This window comes from Petromyzon marinus, chromosome 15 (genome assembly GCF_048934315.1).
Source record: "Petromyzon marinus isolate PM22_M1 ecotype Great Lakes invasive population chromosome 15, UKy_Petmar_22M1.pri1.0, whole genome shotgun sequence".
NCBI lineage: Eukaryota > Metazoa > Chordata > Hyperoartia > Petromyzontiformes > Petromyzontidae > Petromyzon > Petromyzon marinus.
This window is the reverse complement of record NC_133681.1, coordinates 5,733,919-5,757,763: the sequence shown is the minus strand read 5'-3', so window position 1 is coordinate 5,757,763 and position 23,845 is coordinate 5,733,919. Positions and strand designations below refer to the sequence as shown.

Sequence of the window (23,845 nt, the reverse complement as noted above, 5' to 3'; positions counted from 1 at the left end):
CATGCTAATCGGTTGGCTACGGGTTTCCATCTCACTTGCTAATTGGAGGTGAGGGTTTGCACCTCACTGCATTTGCAATTTGGTGGAGTTCCTGACCGCTAATTTTTTGGAGGATATATGCACACCTCCCACGTGTTGTTTTTTTCGGAAGCTGTACCCACCGTCGTCCGGACAGAGAGAAACCAACAGCGCTGTTTTTTTCCCACTTCGGGTTCGGGTCTTCAGTACGCGGCCGATACCAATTAATTACTTGACGGCCCAGTGATGCCGCGTGATTACCGCACACACACACGCACTGTGATTGGCCACATCAACCAAAGTGGAGTTTAATTCCTGAAGCCGTGGCCACCTCTAGGATATCTGCTGTGGGATCAGGGACGGTGAATGCCATTACGAACTCCAGGCCGTCCCCACCCCCCGCGTGACGAGGGAAACTCGTTGGCCCTCCATCGTAAATGTTTGGCGATTTCTGCTGTCGCAAGCGTTCGCTCTGGACTATATTCGTACCAGATGTCGGTCTCGTGATCCCTCTGAAAACATCGTCGTATTTTCTTACATCACTCGCGCATGACTGTGTATACGTACGTCAAATTCAGTGAAATGAGATCAACCGACCCTCGTTACTGGCATTGCATGGGGAGGCCCTCCATCCAGCAGTGGAACTTTGAAATTGACGACTGTATTGTAATTTATTCGTACTGTATTGCGGTGGACGTAAAGTCTCCGGAGAGGATGACCCGAGCGGAGATTGAGCCGCGAGATCAGCTTGCGCGGGTGGCTGGATGGGATCGCCGGTGTCACGAGACCTTCATGATGGCGAAAACTTCATTCAGCAGTGGATAGAGCACGGCTGATGATCGTGATGTCTCTGCACTGGCTACCAGTCAAGTATCGAGTGGACTATAAGATCCAGCTGCTAACCTACAGGCTCTCAATGGGTTAGCCCCGCAGTATTCGGAGGAACTGGTCCCTGTTTACTCTCCATACGAGGTCGCTGATATCTTTGGATTGCCTTCTTCTAAGGACAGCGAGGTCAAGGCTCTGTTCCTGGGGTGATCGGGCTGTTGCCAAAGTGCAGCTCCCAGACGATGGAACGCTTTGTGCCTTTTCTCATGAGACAATCGGGAGTTGGTTGAGCTATATGTCCCGTCTTGAAAACTCATATCTTTACACTGGCCTTTATTACATCTCCGCTAGTTGCTGCCCGTTCACTCTCCGCTAGTTGCTGCCCGTTCACCCTGGCTTTCCATACACGGTGGAGCATTGGAATCCACGGATGAAATGCACCACTTTACAAGTGTCGTTTATTATTACGTGGATGCGCAATAGGAAGGAATACGAGCTGGCCTGGTCACTCACCGGAGTTTGGTTTCACCCGGTGAACGAACGCTCACGTGAGTGCGTGCGTGCGTAAATACGTAAGTACGCGCACACGTGAACGTAAGTACGTACGTACGCATGGTTCACACACACAGGGTGCGATACTGTTTGCAAATCTGTAATTTGGTGTAATTTGTCATGCGATGCTCGGTTTCATAACACCGCTCGCACGCCTGCAAACGCAACAACGACTGTGGCCTGTCGCTATCCTAAAGAGCCTTTTAAAATTGTATGTGTTTTCAGTAAAGCAAGAGAAAAAAACGGCATACGTGGCAAACAGAAATGCATCGAAATTTGTCCCGCGTCTAAATGGCAAGTGGAACAAGTTTTGAGCAAGTTATTGAAAAACCTTTCAATAAGTTATAGATAATGTGCACAACCCTCACAGCTATGTCGTTCGTGACGGTTGTTCAACCATACTTCACCACTCCGTCTGCGGAGTGGTGAAGTAAGGGCTGGTTAGGATACCCATATTAAAGGTTTTTGGGTTATATCGCGTAAATGTGCCGTTAAACCCGCCACCACCCGACACAACCAATTAGTAAGGGGTTTGTCACGTAAACAGAACATGCCAATTCGTTACTAGTACAGCACACCGGTGTGTTGGAGAGTAAACCCACAGCATTTACAATTCGAGTACGACGTTTCGCCAGTACTTACAACCACCGTCATCATCAGCCGACGGACATATTTGTGGAGAAATCCTCCTGTTTCCGTCCCAAATAGAGGGATAAATGTGGATAATGTTGGTCGCGAAAGTCTTGCGTGGTTCGGATACCGCTCGCTCGCCCATTGATATTAGCCATGGCCGGGACTCAACGTCAGGTTGTGATGCACGATGGATGTTGCACTTCGTTCGTACCCTACGTCGCCTACGTCGCCAAACTGTGTTCATCGGAGGTGCGGGGACAAACACAAAACGTTGGCAGCTTCATATCGCAGTGCAACGGAAAAAAAACTACTCCCCTCCCGCACCACAGCACATTAAATTCGTGCATTTTAGTTTTTTTTTAAAAGAGGATCTTGAAACTATTGTACACAAAATAAATAAAATAATGCATATTTTTAGATATATATTTTTACTTGCAGTCATTGTTGTATAACAATGAGACTCCCCCCCCCACCTCCCCCCACAAAAAAACGTAACCTGTACCACGACTGTGTATAGATGCTTGTCTTTTTTTCGCCGTGCTATTGGAGTTCATTCACCTTCAGGGGGGTGGCGGCGGTGACGCACGATCCTCCCACAGCCGCCGCGGGTTCGACCCCAGCGGCCACCCTCGTTAATACCGCGGCCGTGTGCATCGTTGCGAGTCATTTTTGCCTGCCATGGATTGCCCACGCGACGATGAGACACTTCGGGTTGAGGTGTCGTTCGTCGGTGTCTTCTGAAGAAAAAATAGCTGTCTAGCTCAGTGGGCCTTACCTGGTAAAATATATATATTTTTAGTTTATTAACCGTAGCGTCGTCCGCTTCACAGCGGACCTAAAAGATCCCCTTAACGTAATTAGAATCTTAATATTTGTTTTTTTTACTGGAGGAACCCGATGAGCTATAAAGCTCTTTTTCACAGATGTCCACTAGGGGCGGGTAAGGACGTTACAACAAGCAACACAAACACGCGATAGTCGTGCAAAGTACCTGAGAGGCAAACACATCGTTCAAAAACATCAAAATTAAACCCATTAGAGAAGAGTAGGCCGTTGTGTGCCGGTGTCAGGACCCACGTGTGCCATTTCTTTTTTTAATTATCCAAAACGACCACTCAATGTGGATCACACACACACACAAACACGGGAGCGACAATCGCCCCCTACTGGCACAACGATGCCCCCAGGTCACTCTTACAAACGAGACCACCACCCTTGCCTCTGGAGTTCTCACCGGCTCCCGAAAACACCTGGAAACCCCCGAGTGGGGGGGGGGGGGTGTTCTCAAAGCCCCCCACCCCTGCTCTCGTCAGCCTCCCCCTTCCCCACCAAAGGCCCCCCCTGCTCTAGCGAGCCTCCCCCCACCCACAAAAGCCCCCCCCCCACCAAAGCCCCCCCCAACAAAGCCCCCCTGCTCTAGCGATCCTCCCCCCACAAACCCACAAAAGCCCCCCCCCACCAAAGCCCCCCCCTGCTCTCGCGAGCCCTTCCCACCAAAGCCCCCCCCCTGCTCGAGCGAGCCCCCCCCCCACCAAAGCCCCCCCCACCAAAGCCCCCCCCACCAAAGCCCCCCCACCAAAGCCCCCCCCACCAAAGCCCCCCCCAAAGCCCCCCCCACCAAAGCCCCCCCACCAAAGCCCCCCCCCCACCAAAACCCCCACCAACCCCCCCCCCCACCAAACCCCCCCCCACCAAACCCCCCCCCCAAACCCCCCCCCACCAAACCCCCCCCCACCTAACCCCCCCCCCCACCAAAACCCCCCCCCACCAAAACCCCCCCCACCAAACCCCCCCCACCAAAACCCCCCCCCACCAAACCCCCCCCCCCACCAACCCCCCCCCCCCACCAAACCCCCCCCCCCACCAAACCCCCCCCCCCCACCAAACCCCCCCACCAAACTCCCCCCCCCCACCAAACCCCCCCCCCCCACCAAACCCCCCCCCCCCCCTGCTCTAGCGAGCCTCCCCCCACCCCACCCCACCCACCAATCGCCTTTCGGGTGGCGCGATCAGCTGATGTCCGCGGCTGTTGCGGCCCGCCGTGATGTCATCCGGCGGGCGGATCACGTGGTTAAAGCCCTGGCCACGCCTCCCGGTGTCGTCCCCCCTCCCTCCCTCCCTCCTCCCCCGGCTCAGCCTGCGACCGGGGCGAGTCGAGGAGCAACGCGCGTGGCTCCTCTGTCTCGGGGTTGAGTTGTGAGTGAGTGAGTGTGGGTGAGTGTGTGTGGGTGAGTGTGTGTGGGTGAGTGTGTGGGTGTGTGTGTGTGGGTGAGTGTGTGTGTGTGGGTGAGTGAGTGTGTGTGGGTGTGTGTGTGTGAGAGAGAGAGAGAAATGAACCCGGGCGGCGATGTCCTGACAAGAACTTTGTGTTCTTTGCCAACTTCCCTTGCTCGCTCGCCCTCTCTCGCTACGTCCGTGCGTGTCTTGTAAATCGTTTTCGTGTTCAACCACCACCCACCCCCTGCCACCCACCCACCCCCTGCCACCCACCCCGTGTGTTTGCTCTTTCGCCTACTTCACTTGCTTCCGAGCAGCCGGTGGCTCGGCAGTCGCTCCACGTAAACTAGGGCAAAGCTCGCCCGCCCGTCCCGCTTCATTCATTGCGGCTGCGCGGGGCTCCCCTTTGTTCTCCCGCGGACACAACAACAACCACAACAACAACCACCACAACAACAACAGCAGCAGCGGCTGCAGCAGCTACAGTGCGAAGAGCCCAAGGTAAGGATCACCACGCCCGTTACGGCGTCTCGCTGCTGGAGCACCGAATGAGCCTGCTGCAGCTGCAGCTTCGGCGTTTCGGCGTTTCGTTTCACCCCCTCCACCCCTCCCTCCTTCCACAGGCTTTCTTGTTGGTTCTCTCCGCTAACTTTGTTGACTCTAACGCGAGAGAGAGAGAGATAGACTGAGGGGGATGGCTGTGGTTGTGGTGGTGGTAGGTTGCGTTTGGAGCGTTCGAGACAATTACTGCGAACATCGCATCTTCTCTGCCGCGTGCCGAACACAATCTTCGTCTTCTCTGGTAGCGACTGAGGGGGGCCCATTGTATCGTCTCCCTCGGGGGCACGGGTTGCCCCACACGCCGGGGCCTGGCTCCTTGTTGCCCAACGCAGGGGCTGGCGAGGTTTTATTCATCATCATGATGATTATGATGATGATCATGATGATGATGATCATGGTGATCATAATGATGATCATGGTGATGATCATGGTGATCATGATGATGATCATGGTGATCATGATGATGATCATGGTGATCATAATGATGATCATGATGGTGATCATAATGATGATCATGATGATGATTCTGAGACGGGGTACTACGTGCCTCTTATTTGCCGCTGGAATTTAGAGGGTCGAGGCAGTGCCGGATGAAGCTGGTGCGGGGCCTGTGGCATCTGTTATTAAGGGGCCATAAATAAAAATACAGACAAATATTAAAACTTGCATTGTAAAGTAATTGTATGGCTTCATTTGCTATACAGCCAGATAGTACAACAAATCGCTAACCTTAAACACCCAGTCGTTGTAAAAGTTGAAGGCGGTATAGTACTATAGTAATAGAGCAAGTGCAGAATCACTGAACCGGAACTGACAGCTTGAAAGCATTTAGCGCGGGGCCCTTTAAAGTGCGGGGCCCGTAGCTACTACATATGTAGTAGTAGCTACTATATATGTAGTAGCTACTATACATGTGTAGTAGCTACTACTGCATGTGTAGTAGTAGCTACTACTACTACTACATGTGTAGTAGTAGCTACTATATATGTAGTAGTAGCTACTATATATGTAGTAGTAGCTACTATATATGTAGTAGTAGCTATATATGTAGTAGTAGCTACTACTACATATGTAGTAGTAGCTACTACTGCATGTGTAGTAGCTACTACTGCATGTGTAGTAGCTACTACTGCATGTGCAGTAGCTACTACTGCATGTGCAGTAGCTACTACTGCATGTGCAGTAGCTACTACTGCATGTGTAGTAGCTACTACTGCATGTGTAGTAGCTACTACTGCATGTGTAGTAGCTACTACTGCATGTGTAGTAGCTACTACTGCATGTGTAGCAGCTACTACTGCATGTGTAGTAGCTACTACTGCATGTGTAGTAGCTACTACTGCATGTGTAGCAAGCTACTACTGCATGTGTAGCAAGCTACTACTGCATGTGTAGCAAGCTACTACTGCATGTGTAGCAAGCTACTACTGCATGTGTAGCAAGCTACTACTGCATGTGTAGCAAGCTACTACTGCATGTGTAGCAAGCTACTACTGCATGTGTAGCAAGCTACTACTGCATGTGTAGCAAGCTACTACTGCATGTGTAGCAAGCTACTACTGCATGTGTAGCAAGCTACTACTGCATGTGTAGCAAGCTACTACTGCATGTGTAGCAAGCTACTACTGCATGTGTAGCAAGCTACTACTGCATGTGTAGCAAGCTACTACTGCATGTGTAGTAAGCTACTACTGCATGTGTAGTAAGCTACTACTACACGTGTACTACTACTACATGTGTGGCTTCACACCCCCCCCCCGTTTCCTATGCGTACACTGTCAGTAGACCCCCCCCCCCCCATACGCAAGCGTACGCATTTGGGTTAACCCTCCCCCCTCCATGCGTACGTACTAAATGGATGTCCCCTAAATGGATGTCCCCTAAATGGATGGGCCCCAAAGCAGCCGGCGGCGGCACGGCGCGCCCCAACAGGGAGACCGCTCTCTGAGCAGAGTCGGGGATGCGATGAGACGGCTCGGGGCAGCGTCATCGCCGCCGTCTAGGACGCCGCACGACGCCGCACGAAGGCGTGAGTGAGTGAGTGAATGAAGACGTCAGCACGGCACGCACGCCGCACGATGGCGTGAGTGAATGAATGAATGAAGACGTCAGCAAGGCAAACGGCACTCACTCACGCCGCACGATGGCGTGAGTGAGTGAATGAATGAAGACGTCAGCACAGCAAACGGCACTCACGCCGCACGATGGCGTGAGTGAATGAATGAAGACGTCAGCAAGGCAAACGGCACTCACTCACGCCGCACGAAGGCGTGAGTGAGTGAATGAAGACGTCAGCACGGCACGCACGCCGCACGATGGCGTGAGTGAGTGAGTGAATGAAGACGTCAGCACGGCACGCACGCCGCACGATGGCGTGAGTGAATGAATGAATGAAGACGTCAGCAAGGCAAACGGCACTCACTCACGCCGCACGATGGCGTGAGTGAGTGAATGAATGAAGACGTCAGCACAGCAAACGGCACTCACGCCGCACGATGGCGTGAGTGAATGAATGAATGAAGAGGTCAGCAAGGCAAACGACACTCACGCCGCACGATGGCGTGAGTGAGTGAATGAATGAGGACGTCAGCAAGGCAAACGACACTCACGCCGCACGATGGGGTGAGTGAATGAATGAAGACGTCAGCACAGCAAACGACACTCACGCCGCACGATGGCGTGAGTGAGTGAATGAATGAAGACGTCAGCAAGGCAAACGACACTCACGCCGCACGATGGGGTGAGTGAATGAATGAAGACGTCAGCACAGCAAACGACACTCACGCCGCACGATGGGGTGAGTGAATGAATGAAGATGTCAGCAAGGCAAACACGCCGTTCTGGGCGAAGCAGGAAATTCTTTCGCGCTACCCGAATCGAGTCGAGTGTACCGCCGGCTCCGTGATTTGAGCGGCACAAAGACACACAGACGCGTACACACACAAAGATCCCCCGTATAGCCTTAACAGACTGTAGGGGCAAGTGCTGTTAGCGAGCACCTATGAAGGCCGGAACGGCACCAGGTACTCATTTGAGGCTGAGTCGACCTAAGGGAGGCCCGGGACCGGTTCAGATAATCGTCACTGGTGTTGGCCGTGAGCGGGAATCAAACTCGTGTCGCCGGGTTCATAGCGCAGCGCGCTTACCGCTACACTACACACGCGCACACATACACACGTACACACACACGCGCACACATACACACGTACACACACGCGCACACATACACACGCGCACACATACACACGTACACACACGCGCACACATACACACGTACACACGCGCGCACACATACACACGCACACGCGTGTACTGTCCCGGCCATAGAAATTGCTTCTTTGCTTCAAGTGGTTCGGAGCACGGCGAGTCTCGGAAGGTTTTTTTGTTTTAGCAACATTCGGTGCCCGTAACTCGGTCGTCTGTCGAGCCACGGAGGATGCGACTTCATTTACAGCTTCGGAGGCCGGGTAAATACGGGAATCGTAAAAATGTTTTACTGTGGTGGGCCCTTTGTTTTGCGTGCCAGGGCGATGTGATTTAAGTGGCCACACGGGGCCCACGGTAATTTAAAGGCCACCCCTCCCCCCGTATGTTGCTGAATGCAGTGCGGACCCGGGGCAACGGAGTTGGGATCTGTGCCGGTGTGAACAAACGTGGCTATTGTTTTGTTGATGGTGGTATTAATCGCGTGGCCGCGAGAGATATCGGCTGCTCAATCAGTGCGTTGATCAAGCGTCGATTCTTAACGATCTCGATACCTCCCTGCTCATCGAGCTCAGAATGAGTTTTTATTTCTATATATACTGGAGGAATCCAATAAGCTATAAAGCGTTTTTTTTTCCACAGATTGCTAGTAGGGGCGGGATCACTCATTTGCGCCAGTCGATGTATTTAGGTTCTGTGTAAATGACATGCAAACGAGATGCTTGTGCAACGTTTAGGCGAAACTGTACAAGCAGTGTGTAAAAAAAAACATCCCGATAAACATTGCGAACCAAATTGTCAAAACAATAATTGATTCTTGAATCCAACTTTGACCCTGAATCGTGACAGTCGATGGAATTGCTTGGGGTGTGAATCGTGGCTCTGTGTGCGTGTTGTGTGTGTTTGGGAAGCCTTGTCAGTGAACCTTTGACACTTCACGTGGCCTCAAAGTGCCCCTAGCCTGCCACAAGCACCGTGGTGACGTCCCCATCACTTAGTGACGAACGGTGGTTTGTTGTTGTTCGAGCACTGGGTGCGATGGTTTGCGCACTGTGACCTGGGTTTGACACCCAGCCATGGGTAACATAAGTGCAACACGCAAATCGGAACTTGTCCTAGGCCTCTCCTAGGTCGACTCAGCCTTAAATTAGGTCTTGATGAAGCTTATAAACGTCAGCACTCGGGAGAGGGGCGGAAGGTCAGACCAGAACTTGCCCATTCGTGCATTGTGCCATCCTGAATAATGTGGTCGATAACAACATTCGTACCAACAGCCTACAGTAATATATGGAGGGTGGGGGGGGGTCGTTGCCATTGTGTCCTGCTCTGCCCTCCAACAACAACGGATGGCAGAGGAGCGACGCTCAGAACAACGAGCGAAGCGACGGGCTGCGAAATAACAAAGCAGCAAGTTGACACAGTTGAGGGCACAGGTGGTGCATCGGCCAGTCATCTCGGTCGGTTGGCCTACGGCACCTGGGTCTGTCCCGTAGCCTCCTGCCAGTGCACCATTCGACACTTCACGTGGCCTTAAAGTGCACGTAGCCTGGCACAAGCGCCGTGGTGACGTTACCGCCACTTCGTGACGAATGGCGGTGACGAATGTGTGTCAGCTGAAACGTGGACTGTTAAGTAATCATGTATTTTATTTTAGCAGGAAAAGCTTCAACGAGTCTCGGGGCTCTGTTTTCAGGAGGGTCCTGCGCCGAGATGATTATTGAATTGCGTATTATGTCGCGTTAATGGTTTGTGGGAGGAAACCAGAGTGCTCAGAGAAAACCCTTCAGGCCTTCTGCAGGATAGCATGGACGTTGTAACACAGATATGTTCACGGACCCACTTGCTGTACTGCCATTTCTGGCCACGGTGACGAGATGTTAACTACTTCGCCTGGTATAAGGAGGTTGTGGGTTCGATTCTGACCCTGACGCCTGTTGGAGTTTGCGTGTCTTCCCGTGGTCGCGTGGATTTTTCTCCGGGTCCTCCGGCTTTTCCCTCCACATTTAGAATCAACATGTGTTCAGAGCATTTGGCTGCTATACATTTCCACGTGATAAGCCACTTCGTTGAGCTATAATTTGTGATAGCCAGGGTCGCTTATGAAAAAAAGAGCTATATATAGCTCAGCGGTCCTTACTTGGTAAAATTAATTTAGTGTGGTTTGGGTTTTAGTTCCACCTCACAGCCCAGCAGGCATTCTGGGTGGCTACAGTTCGCCATGTGATCCATCAACGCTTGCCTCCAAGCGCTATTCACCATTGCACCCTTATCAGTAGCCATGATCTGCCCGCTGCTGGATGTGAAGGCCTCCAGTAGTTTTCACCATCCCAGCAGGCATTCTGGGTGGTTACAGTTCGCCATGTGATCCATCAACTCTTGCCTCCAAGCGCTGTTCACCATTGCACCCTTATTATCAGCAGCCATGATCTGTCCACTGTTGGATGTGAAGGCCTCCAGTAGTTTTCACCGTCCCTCGTAGCATCACGATGTAAGAACGCGGATTTATGGATTGCCTCCCCCACTCCCGTGTCGGTCACTTCAACACGTTGGTCAGTGGAGGTTGGTGAAGGGGGATACCCAGGACCGGTTCAGATCTCGCTTGCCACTGTTTAGTTTGGTAGTGGCCAGAAATCGAAGTCGGGTCGACCGGGTTCGTAGCGCAGCGTGCTAACCACTGCGCCATAGCTCCATGCACCCTAGAAATTACAAATAATTTAATGACAAACGCACCACACTTTTGACTCACACGATATAAATACATTGACTCGTTTTAGATGAGAGGCAATTAAAATGATTCAAGCAAATGGTTTGACGAAATCATACAGATTTATGTGTTTTTTTATTTATAATTATAACCCACGTAAAGATGAGTGTTCTTAACGAGTGCAGTCTATTTTATTTCCATGTTGTGAGAAATTACATTGTCGCTCTGCAAGGCTGTCCGTCATAGCACTGGAGTATAGTATTCTCCACGTACGGTGCCAAGAAGTTCACCATAATTATACATTGTACAGAGACCAAGTGAGAGCTCATTCTGACCTATGACCTGTGGCAAGGAACCATGTGACCTATGGTATCAGTAATGAGCCGTATACAACCTTTAACCTTTCGCCTAAGTCAACAAACCACAACCACACATTTTTTGCCACGTTAATTTTCGGCTTTTCTTTTATATACAGCTTTTTCTAAATTTTCTCACCATTTTTTACAGTTTGGGATTAGTTTATCAAAAATTAGCGATACAGATTAATTGAAAATTATGTTCCCTTCTACCTATGACGTTTTTGTTGCATATAATGCAATTTTATAAAAAAAAAAATTGTCATTCAAAAGACATTTAAAGGCAAGCCACAGTAGTGTGTGTGTGTGGCTTTGCAACCGAAGTATGGATCGTATAGTAAACCACTAGTCTGTGCTCCTTAAACGGAGGAGGAGAAATAGCAAAACTCCACAAACTCTCTCCTGAAAACCCTCTCGTGGCCAGCAGCCTCGATTTTGGCATTTAGTTCCTAGAACATATTTAGAGGACTTGGCTGCTATAAATTCCCAAGCGATAAGCCACTTCGTTGAGCTATCATTCGTGGCTTCTGAAAAAGAGCTGTATAGCTCAGTGGGCCTTACCTGGTAAAATAAAAAAAATAGTTTGTAGTTCATATGGCCGTCATATGCAAGAACTGACTAGAATTGATGAAAAAACTGGATTTACTGTGTTACGCAGAAAGTAGCACGGGCCAGTGCTGGTTTGTCCTCGTGCACGAGGGCTGTCGTGGCTGTGTTGCATTGCATCCCCCCCCCCCATGTCACTTATTTAGCAGGCAAACCTCACCGAGGGTCTGAAGGACCTCGGCGAGGTCTCCCGTGGCCACGTCCACGTTGCACGGTGCCCTTGCTTGTGGCAGGAAACCGGAGAACCCAGAGGAAAACTCCTCCGGGCCGTAGGAGAGAATGAGAGGATTAAAGAGAGAAGCGTCCTCACAGATGGGTTCGCGAAACCCACTTGCCACCTCGCGCAATTTAAGATGCGCTTCTGCAGCCGTCTGGATTGCTCTTCTTTCCGATATTAGGAAGCCACTGAAGCTATGGACTTTTAAACCATCATCTAGATTGAAAAGTTATTTCTTTGGAACTGCTTTGTGTTTAATTTGTTGTCCTTCCCCTGCACCTCCGATTAGTACCAATTTGTGGGGAAGTCAACAGTAGTTGTCCTACGGATGTTATCAGACCCGCCATAGGAATGTTGAATTTCCACCAGTGGCTCAGGGCTGTGAACAGGAGATGAATATCAATGGCTCAATGCTCATTTGAGCAGAAAAAACACTTCAGACTTTTTTTGGAATGTCTGGCTCACAGCTTAGGCTACAATTGTAACATTTTTTTGTAATCTTACCAGGTAAGGCCCACTGAGCTATGTAGCTCTCTTTCAGAAGCGACCCGGCTCAACGAAGTGGCTCATCACGTGGACACTTAAATACTCTAGACGCGTGACGTTGATTCTAAATGTGGAGGGAAAAACCCGAGGACCCGGACAAAAATCCACGCAACCAGGGCAAGAGAGACGTGCAAACTCCAAGTATACAGCAGCAGGCGTGTGTGTGCAACGTGCATCCCTTATCGACTTTGCGAAGTTCACACTTTTTTTTGCGAGTCACCACCGTCTACGGGATGCCACCGCTGGCTTCTGCTGCCACCCCGCAGAAGGAGCTGTTGCTCAAATGTCGCGTGGCGGAAGAACGGCTGGCCAGACAGCCCAGCTGGGTGTTGTAATAACCATTTGCGGCTTTTAAAGCGTGGGTTAAAGGGGCTGCCCTGCGTGTCGTAATTTGGTACAGTGCTGGACTCTAAACAACGACAACGCCGACAGCTGAAAAGCCCAGAGTGCAACAACAAAAAGTATACGCACGGTTACTTATGAACAATGTGTGTTATCGCTTTCAGCTGTTTGGTCAATCCACTGCTTAGTAAAGTCCTTCGGCCGCCCATGCTGTGTCAGCTATGGGTGTTGTTTGACCATACTTCACCATTTTGTGTCAGCTATGGGTGTTGTTTGACCATACTTCATCCTGTGTCAGCTATGGGTGTTGTTTGACCATACTTCACCATGTTGTGTCAGCTATGGGTGTTGTTTGACCATACTTCACCATACTGTGTCAGCTATGGGTGTTGACCATACTTCACCATACTGTGTCAACTATGGGTGTTGTTTGACCATACTTCACCATGTTGTGTCAGCTATGGGTGTTGTTTGACCATACTTCACCATCCTGTGTCAGCTATGGGTGCTGTTTGACCATACTTCACCATCCTGTGTCAACTATGGGTGTTGTTTGACCATACTTCACCATGCTGTGTCAGCTATGGGTGCTGTTTGACCATACTTCACCATCCTGTGTCAGCTATGGGTGCTGTTTGACCATACTTCACCATACTGTGTCAACTATGGGTGTTGTTTGACCATACTTCACCATGTTGTGTCAGCTATGGGTGCTGTTTGACCATACTTCACCATCCTGTGTCAGCTATGGGTGTTGTTTGACCATACTTCACCATCCTGTGTCAACTATGGGTCTTGTTTGACCATACTTCACCATACTGTGTCAACTATGGGTGTTGTTTGACCATACTTCACCATGCTCTGTCAGCTATGGGTGCTGTTTGACCATACTTCACCATCCTGTGTCAGCTATGGGTGCTGTTTGACCATACTTCACCATACTGTGTCAACTATGGGTGTTGTTTGACCATACTTCACCATCCTGTGTCAACTATGGGTCTTGTTTGACCATACTTCACCATACTGTGTCAGCTATGGGTGTTGTTTGACCATACTTCACCATACTGTGTCAGCTATGGGTGTTGTTTGACCATACTTCACCATCCTGTGACAGCTATGGGTGTTGTTTGACCATACTTCACCATGTTGTGTCAGCTATGGGTGTTGTTTGACCATACTTCACCATCCTGCGTCAGCTATGGGTGTTGTTTGACCATACTTCACCATCCTGAGTCAACTATTGGTGTTGTTTGACCATACTTCACCATGCTGTGTCAGCTATGGGTGTTGTTTGACCATACTTCACCATGCTGTGTCAGCTATGGGTGTTGTTTGACCATACTTCACCATGCTGTGTCAGCTATGGGTGTTGTTTGACCATACTTCACCATGTTGTGTCAGCTATGGGTGTTGTTTGACCATACTTCACCATCCTGTGTCAGCTATGGGTGTTGTTTGACCATACTTCACCATCCTGCGTCAGCTATGGGTGTTGTTTGACCATACTTCACCATGTTGTGTCAGCTATGGGTGCTGTTTGACCATACTTCACCATGTTGTGTCAGCTATGGGTGCTGTTTGACCATACTTCACCATGTTGTGTCAGCTATGGGTGCTGTTTGACCATACTTCACCATGTTGTGTCAGCTATGGGTGCTGTTTGACCATACTTCACCATGCTGCGTCAGCTATGGGTGTTGTTTGACCATACTTCACCATGCTGTCAGCTATGGGTGTTGTTTGACCATACTTCACCATACTGTGTCAGCTATGGGTGTTGTTTGACCATACTTCACCATGCTGTCAGCTATGGGTGTTGTTTGACCATACTTCACCATACTGTGTCAGCTATGGGTGTTGTTTGACCATACTTCACCATGTTGTGTCAGCTATGGGTGTTGTTTGACCATACTTCACCATGTTGTGTCAGCTATGGGTGTTGTTTGACTATACTTCACCATCCTGCGTCAGCTATGGGTGTTGTTTGACCATACTTCACCATCCTGTGTCAGCTATGGGTGCTGTTTGACCATACTTCACCGCTCTTGTCGGTGCGGGTTGGTGGAGCGGTTTGTCAGGTCCGGTTTTGTGCATTTCGCTCGCCACTGATGTTGGCCGTGGGCCGGGGTTAGAACCTAGGTCTCCGGGCGCACCGTGCCACGCGCCGACTAGTACGGGGCTACAAACGTATATAAGCAGCGTGCTCTTCTGATCTACTAACTCGCACCTGCAATAGGAATGAGGAATTTCCTTCCGCTACTAAGACGAGAGATGACCAGTAATAAACGGCATAGCGCTGATGAAGACAGACTCCACGCGACTGCGGTGTCAGTAACAAATATCCCAGTTGTCTGTGTGTCAGGTGCAGCAGAGTCATTAAGTGTTTGTACGCCTGGGGACATTAATGAAAACGGTTGAGAGAGACGCAACGAATCAACGATGCCTTGGCAAGTTTCCATTTTCACGGACACGACGCGTTTTGGTGGCCACCCGTCTGCGCGCCTATCGGAGGTTTGAATCTCCTTGGCGCTCGAGATCAGACGAGATCGGACGCATTCCGTGTGATTTTGGTCAAAGTCACCCGCTGGCTTTTGTTGCAATAAAAAAAAACGCGCTGACGGCCACAACCCCCCCCCCCCCCAACGCGTACCACATGGAATAGAACACGCAGCGTTTCTGTGTAGTGACATAAATACAACTCAGCGCATTTGTCAATAATGCTGAAGTATACTTTAGGCAATAGCCTTTCTTCTCAAGTGCAAGAGAAGAGCGGTTGAGTTTGTTACTTTTGTGGGTGTGCACCACTGCCAATGCGGCATCGCCTCTGGAGTTGGCAATTTTGAGGTCATTCCAAATCACAATTCAAGTGGAACTGCCAGCCGTTTGGAGGCAAGGACAACTCTGCTAGATGCAGGCCTAAGTTTGTCACAAAACTACTTCCCATCGTCCTGAATATAAGTTCTAGAGTAAATGTTTATTTACATTGGTTATTTATATTCGCCACAGCGACGCAAACTGTATTGCATTGCTTCTATTGCTGGTGACTATACTGCTACTGATGAAGATTCTGATGATGATGATGAAGTCAAAGGCAGCCACATCATTCCTCATTGACCCAATACCTTTTATTTCGCATCTCACGCTCTATAAAGGAAACTCCTCGTTAATATTATTAATTGTATTATTTACGCAATTATTAACTTAATAATTAACGCGATATGCGTTAACACATTTTGCGTCGTATCTCCCTTTATTTTACCAGTTTTTGTTGTTGTTGTTGCCCCTTCAAACCGAAATTTGCAGAGCGACTTCGCTGCACGCCGGGGCACGTCGGTCAATTTCGCACGCGCCAAAAAGGGGGGGACACTTGTGACCCCGTGTTGTTTCCCTCTAAAGTTCACCCCCTGATTGACAGCCACATCCTCCAGCGGGGGGGGGCGGGCGGCTATGGGTGGCGGGGGGGGGATGTTGCTGGCCGTGTGCGGTTTGTGTAACGAGCGATCGTGTGATCGTGTGACGTCAATTTAGCCGGGTTGGGGGGGGGGGGCGGGTTAATTACAGTAGCTCCTTTCGAGCGTTTTATTTTACATCTTTGAAACGGTGGCAGTCGGATTTTTTGTTGTCGCGTGTGTACATATGCGGTTTTATTTTTGGCCGAGGCTGCTGTCAGGTTGCGGGTGAGCCCGTTGTACGCTCGGGCTTGGGAATCGGGAGCTCGGCGATATGCAAGCTCGTCTGCCGCACACTTGTATAGGGCACGATTTTTATAGATGTTCGGGATAAACGTGAAAACCCACGTTCGGCTTGTGTCATCGTATTGGCCACGCTCGCCACATTTGAAATCGTCAACGAATCGACGCTTTGATTGGTTTTAATGCATCGTTTTCCCTGGCATATGACCGTGAAATGAACCGAATGATCGCTCACTTCGGCCACTTTGTGCTGCGTTGGAGACACTGAGCCTGCACCGTGGAGATTCTGGTGCGTGAATCCAGGTTTCATTTGGCCGTGTTTAAAAATCTGGTTGTCGAGTGTGTGCAGGTTCATGATCTCAGCTTGTTTCTCAATGTCTGCATAAAAAACAAATCGCGTTGAATGTTTTGCCGCTGAATTCATAAGTATTATTATTATTATTGCTCTCTTGGGATGAACAACATGAAGGGATTGTCGCTCATTTGCAGCTTCTCTACCTGAAAGTCAGAGCACAGCAAATCAAACCGCGTGCTCATCTTGTGGGATGAGATTCATCCTACGGGTGTAAGGTGGGTGGGAGGGGGGTGGGAGGGCCCATCCCGACACGGGGTGATGCACCATTCTCTGCTCCAATTCGCAACGTTTTTTTTCTCGACTCCGCCTGTAGATGGACCGCAAGCCCGCCGGCAGTGGCACGATTGTCGCGACCGCGACGACAAAACAACCACGGAAAAGCCATGTTTCCTTGCCGGGAATTTTCCCGGCAAGGAAACATGGTAGTGGCGCGTGGCGTGGTTTGTCAGTGGTCCCACAAAGTGGTTTATTTCTAGAAGCTGGCTGCGAGGGCAGCGGTTATGAAACGCCGCGCTCCGCATCCGTGCCGAAGTTCATCTGGCAGTTAGTTACGAGTCCGCGCTGCCGGGCCGGTGTCTGTCCCTTCACGCTCGCCCCGGTAAAAGCCCTTGGTGTTGGCTGCCAAAGCTTGTCCCCCACCTTCCCCTGCCCCCCCCCCCGCCCCGTACCGTGCCCCCCCCGCCTTGCTGCTTTGTGTCTCCGGTAACGTCCAGGGCAGAACGGTGGAAAAAGTAGCGGTATTATAAGGGCTCTGTAATCCCGCGCACGTATTTAGCCCTGCTGCTTGTGACGGCTGCGTGCGCATGTTCGCAGGCCGAATGCGGTGGTGAGATGTTAACTGCCCCGCCTTGTATGTAGAACATTGTGAGTTCGATCCCGACTCTGATGCCTGTATATTTGTAATTTGCGTGTTTCCCCGTGGTCGCGTGGATTCTTCTCCGGGCCCTCCAGTTTTTCCCTTCACATTCATGATCAACGTGCTTTTCGAATATTTGGCTGCTGCTTCGTTGAGCTATCATTTGTGACAGCCAGGTCGCTTCTGAAGAAAGCTCTATACAGCTCAAGTGGGCCTTACCTGGTAAAATAGAAAATAGAATTTGTAAGGAGCCCGTGGGCCACTTATTACAGCTATCGTCAAACTTGTTCCCCTGCTCAAACCAACAGCACCGAGAAGGCGGTGGAGGCGTTGCTCATCTCCTGAGCCCTGAGCCAGCGGTGGAATTTCCACATTCCCATGTTGGGGTTGGGGGGTTGGGGGGCAGCCAGGCGACTCGAGTCTTTGCTTTGGACAACCGCCGTTGACTTACCCACGAAGTGGTGTGACCCCGGAGAGCGGGATGATTGGCCTAGTCCACCAACTCCAACCGGGATTCGAACCCCCGCGCGATCCCCTTCCGATCGCGAGCACGCCTGGCCGTTGCCCTAACACGCCCCCCCCCGCCCCCCCCCCCTCCCCCACCTCTGCGTGTGCTACAGGCGCAGACCATGAACTACATAGGGCAGCTGGCGGGGCAGGTTGTGGTGACGGCGCGCGAGCTCTACAAGGAGCTCAACCCGGCCACGCTGACCGGCTGCATCGACGCCGTGGTGGTGCGCCACGCCGACGGCTCGTTCCAATGCTCCCCGTTCCACGTGCGCTTCGGCAAGCTCGGCGTGCTGCGCTCGCGGGAGAAAGTCGTACGTACGCTGCACGTCCGCGAGGGGTGGTGGCGGGCACGGTGGCGGGCGCGGTGATGGCTGTGGTGGTGGCGTGATAGTGGTGTGATTGTGGTGGTGGACTTTGAAGTGTTTCTCAAAGTGCACCTCAAAGTGCACCTAGCCTGGCACAAGCGCCGTGGTTACGTCACCACCGCTTGGGTGAAGAATGGTTGTTGTTGTTGGTGGTGGTGGTGTTGATGATATGATCGTGGTGGTGGTCACGGTAGTGGTGTGGCGGTAGTGGTTGCATGTCGAGTGGTATCGTGAAAGTGCTGGTGGCAGTAGCGGATGTGGTCGTTGTGGGGATGTGATAGTGGTGTGGTGGTGGTGGTGGCGGCGTTGGGGTGGTAGTGGTGACAGTGGTGTGGTCGTGGTCGTGGTTGTGGTGGTGGCGGCGGCGGTGGTGACGGTGATGGTGGTGGAGTGGCAGCCAAAGAAGAGAACACCCCGAAGAGCACGTGGGCCGAGGAGATGGAACGATGAATCTAGCTCACGTGTGTAGCTACCAGACAGATTACTGTGACCTGGCAGCACGTGGCCTGTTGGACCAGCCTTCAGCACCACGCTTGCCAGTGCAGGTTTATGAATGTGGACAGCATACATCCGGGAGCATAGAAGTTCAGTGCAACAAAGGATGTTGCTGCACTGCCTGCCCACAATGCCCATACAAGCGCTATCCATGCTTGCACCCGATTAGCTTCTGAGATCCGACGAGGTTGTGGGGGTGCATTCCAGTTCAATTGGTCAACGTCAGGGCAGTTGAATAACAACAAAAAAGTTAACAAATAAAAAAAAGAATCCCTCTTGCTTTTAGAATATCCTCCTCGATCAGGAATTCTTTAAGTGTCACTGCGACGTCACTCACCTTCCACTCACCTTCCACTCCTCTTTCCGGAACTTCTGCTTTTTCGGTTCTGCTTTTGCTTAAAACTCATCGCAAATGATCGCCGTTGGTTACATCGCGAGATCGTTTACAGCTCTCTGAAAGCTTAACTGCTCTCCAGCAAATCGGAGTGGGGCGGGGGGGACATTTCACGCCTGGAATCCGCCCGTGGGAACTGGGCCTCAACCAAAGTACCAAAAACCCCGTATTTCGTAAAAAATATTTCGTAAAAAATGATTCATACAGCGTCTCGGTTCCCTGCAAGGAAATGCGTGAGATTAATCAGTCGCTTGATCAATACGACCACATTTTTTCTTGATGTGAAACACCACGTTAGGGAAATTACACTGGCAGAAGGTTGAAAAACCGAAGCCGTAACACAGTCAGTCATTGACTGTTTTAGACAAATCAGGGTGGGCGAAATGTTAACTACCTCGCCTGGTGTGCAGGAGTTCGTGGGTTCGATCCCGACCCTGTGACGCCTGCTGTATATTTGGCGTCTGCGTGTCTCTCTCTCCCTTTGGTCACGTGGATTTTTCTCCGAGTTCCTCCGTTTTTTTTCCCTCCACATTTAGAATAAACGTCACACAAATAATTTTCGAGTATTTGGCTGCTCTAAATTTCCAGATGACGATAAGCCACTTTGGTTGAGCTATCATCTGTGACGGCCAGGTCGCTTCTCCAGAAGAGCTACACAGCAGCACAGTGGACGCTTCTTTCCTGTTGTTTCAGTTCTTTCAGTTGAAACCTCGCCCCCCCCCCCCCCCGTTGCATTGTGTGCGCAGGTTGACATAGAGATCAATGGCGAGCCGGTGGATTTGCACATGAAGCTGGGGGACAACGGAGAGGCTTTCTTCGTGCAGGAAGCGGACGACGATGGGGTGAGAGCCGCATTAAAACACCTTCCCACGGCTCGGCACGTCAGTCGACACATGCCCCCCGGGAAATCTTGATCCGCATCGGCCTCTTAGACGACGCACGTGACAGTGCAAGTCACACAAGCCCATTTTGGACCTATGCGCTTGAACCTTAAGCAATGCGGATTCAACCCCCGATGGAACCTGCAGAACTGATTGGAGTAAAACTGAACTCGCAAACAAACACTTTGTGAAAGTCCCGACCCAAAAGTTCCCAGGGTTTGATCTTCCACAAAGTTCGTAGTCCACCCTGAATCGCATCCCACTGCATAGACCATGGCGGTGGATGCGGACACCTGATGCTCAAATGGAAAATAAAAAACCCTCCAGTAGTAGTGGTGCGACTGTGGTCATCCAGAACAGACCACGGTACAACGTGTAACGACGCAATCATGCCCCTATCCACAAATACGAAGAAGGAGACATCACAGCAATACACTACGCTGCTCCTGACACGGCTACCTGGGCTTGACCACCTGCATGTGAAATTGTAGTTGCTGCTCTGCATCTATATCAGCCGTATGAAAGAAGAAAACAGTTTAATGCGTGTACACTTTCAAAGGCTATTTTACGCCATTGAACAGATGCGTTCCACTCAATGTGCTCAACTTTTGTTTGTAACCGTGACCCAGTGGTGGAAATTAATCATTCCTATGACGGGGTCTCCCCCACAGAACAACCGCTGTTGACTTCCCTGCAAAGTTGACGCTCGTTTTAATTAAACCCCGGATATGAACACGCAATCTTCCCCTTGCGTGCCCCCTCTCTCTGCCGCTGAGCCACAGCTGCGCCGATGTCAGATTCGCTAAAATATATACGGGTCTCAAAAGCGCTTATATAAAATGGCAGAATTTTTACGACATTAATTTGCGGAGTCGTTAATGCGCCTACCGACGCGGCCTTGGCGCTCGACGCATCGACGCGAAGGCTGCGTCGCGGCGGCTGTCGTCATCAGAATATTTACTTACACCGGAGAAATCCGATGAGCCATAAAGCTCTTTTTCACAGATGGTCCAGTCATCGTCGCGGGGGGTGCGCCGCACAGCGCTAATCGCGAGCACGAATAACCCACCCAACGGGAGCCAGTTTTACCCAGCGCCGATGAATTCCTTTGCCGGTGACTGGCACGGGGAACAAAGGGAGGGATTGTAAGCGGAGGGCTTGGAGGCCGTCCCGCTCACGATTGCCAAAGTGTCGTTTTGAAGGCCCAGGGATGGGACTTGGGCACCTCTCGCCCCCCACCGCGTAGGGCCGTGCAGGGGAACGGACTTTTGCCGTCCGGCCTCCACGCTGTTCGAACGCTCGTTCATTAATTTCTTCATGAATTCGTTGGTGTCTTTTATACATGGTCAGGCGAGAGTTCGTCGGGACATAATGTGCGCGTTCATTCGTGCACTTTGTTTCTAACCGGGTGAGAACACCATTCGCGTAGTGACGTCGCGGGAGATGGCGGTGCATTTTGGGGAAGCCTCTATCCAGCAGCGGATTGAACATGGCACATGATGATTGAGAGAGCCAATTGTTTAGTCATGAATTCAGTCACCGGTATACTTTAGTTATTACTCATTTGGGGGCCCATTGACACTGCTTGTCTCTTTCATGAACTTGTTAGTTAATTACTCTCCTTTATCTCCCTAAGCACGTGACGGTCCAATAATACTTGCCATCTGTTGGGCGGAAAAAAAAATATATGTATATATTTAATTAATAATTGTGACGAGGTGAGCCGCCTATTTTGTAATGGCAATTGGTAAAAAAAATATCAATTTCGTAGCCTTGTGATAAAACCAAAACAGCTTGAAAGCAATTAGCAATACAAAGCGACAGATAATTATAATTTTAATTAGGAATCAAGATTTCAGTCATATATATTTGAAAACAATGGCGCTTTGATATTGACCAAGCGGCGATTTTCCAATAATTCTCATCGGTTGTGGACAGCTTTTTTGCTTGTGGCAACCCGGCCTCATTTGTTGAAGGCCGCTGACGAGACACATACAAGTTGAAACCAGCCCACGGTTTGCTGCTTATTTAATTGCTGCTAGAAAACGTTGGTTCAAAAAGCCTGTTAGCTAGCGGCCAAAATTTTTATTTTTTTCTATATTTTCCTGGCAGTGACACAGACCACATGTCTGGTCTTTCACTTTTTTTATTACCCACAGTCTGCCAAGACCACAATAATTAATTTGAATTACTCACTGTCTGCCAAGACCACAAGAATGAACTTTCCCCAAAACTTTGACGAGCAGCCCTCCGTGGTGTGTTCATGGACGGCGCCACGTCAACCCTGTGGAATTTCTTTACCTGGCCCATTCCTGCTGATGCCACTCAGAGAAGTCGAAACCAGCCCGTTTGTTTTTCAGCTCGAACCAATGCCGCTGGGAAACGTTGCTCCAGAACATATTTTGGCCTGACGGACCTAAAACTGAAATTTTACAGGAGAAAACCCCTCTTTAACGACGGTAGTTGATTCGACAAAACGGGTCGTTGAGTGATTTGGTTGTTCAGCGAGTATAGGAAATACACGTCAAAGGCTTAATTAATTCCGATAGCATCGAACGTAAACAATGAGACAACGCTCATGAATGGACGTCGCTGATTGGGGGAGGACTGGTCAGACTACTTTGGAGCTCACCGATTGGCCGATATTGAGAGTCGCGTGCTCATCGTAAGCACGTCGTTAACAGGGGAATGGTCGGTAAGCGAACCACATTGGGCTCTATGGAGGCCTGTCGTTAAGCGATTAGTCGTTAACAGGGATGGTCGTTAAAAGGGGTTCTATGGTATTCTTTAGTGATGACACACACGGGGCATTTAATGATCTCGGGTGTACATTACAGACTTTTTAAGATCTGGGTAATCATTGATGTAATAATAATAATGATAATTGACAAGTTTTTTTTCTGTCAGCCTATTGGGACTGTCATTCGGAGGTCCGCATTTCTTAATTCGAGAGAATAGCTCGTACAATTACCGGAGTTTGGTGTCGGACGTACTCGGGGACAGACCTGACTTTTTTTCATCCATGCTGGGACGGCAGTGATGACGCAATGCAGATTCGTGTTCGCGTCTAACCCATCGACTTAATGCGCGAGTAGGCCGTGCGTTTCCGGTTTATCCCTCCACATTTAGAAACGTACGTTCAGACTTTTCAGATTATTTTGCTGCTATAAATGTGTAAATGATAAGCAACTTTGCAGATCGATCACTTGTGGCCCAGGTCGCTTTTGAAAAATAAGTTAATGCCTCGGTGGGCTTTGTCTGGTATGATGGGGAGTTTTATTTGTATGTGTTTGAGGGTGATTTGATTACCTTGTACTTTGCACTCCTATCATGTAATGGGTTTAATTTTGATGTTTTTGAACGATGTGTTTGCCTCTCCGATACTTTGCACGACTATCGTGTGTTTGTGTTGCTTTTTGGGCATCTGTGAAAAAAAGCTTTCTAGCTCATCAGATTCCTCCAGTATAAATAAATGATTCTGATTCCGAAAACGACACCCTCCGACCCGCTGCC

At 50.2% G+C, this 23,845-nt stretch overlaps 1 protein-coding gene across 5 annotated transcripts in view; it reads left to right on the top strand.

Annotated features, from left to right (window-relative positions):
- LOC116942620 (phosphatidate phosphatase LPIN2-like) overlaps window positions 1-23,845 on the top strand; it is a 68,731-nt gene that overhangs the window by 24,037 nt on the left and 20,849 nt on the right. For 2 of the 5 annotated variants that reach the window (XM_032954748.2, XM_032954749.2), the window contains exons 2-3: window positions 18,308-18,508; window positions 20,198-20,293. In XM_032954748.2, the coding sequence (XP_032810639.1) occupies window positions 18,308-18,508; window positions 20,198-20,293 (297 nt within the window). The other 3 variants (XM_032954753.2, XM_032954751.2, XM_032954754.2) reach the window with 3 other exon arrangements.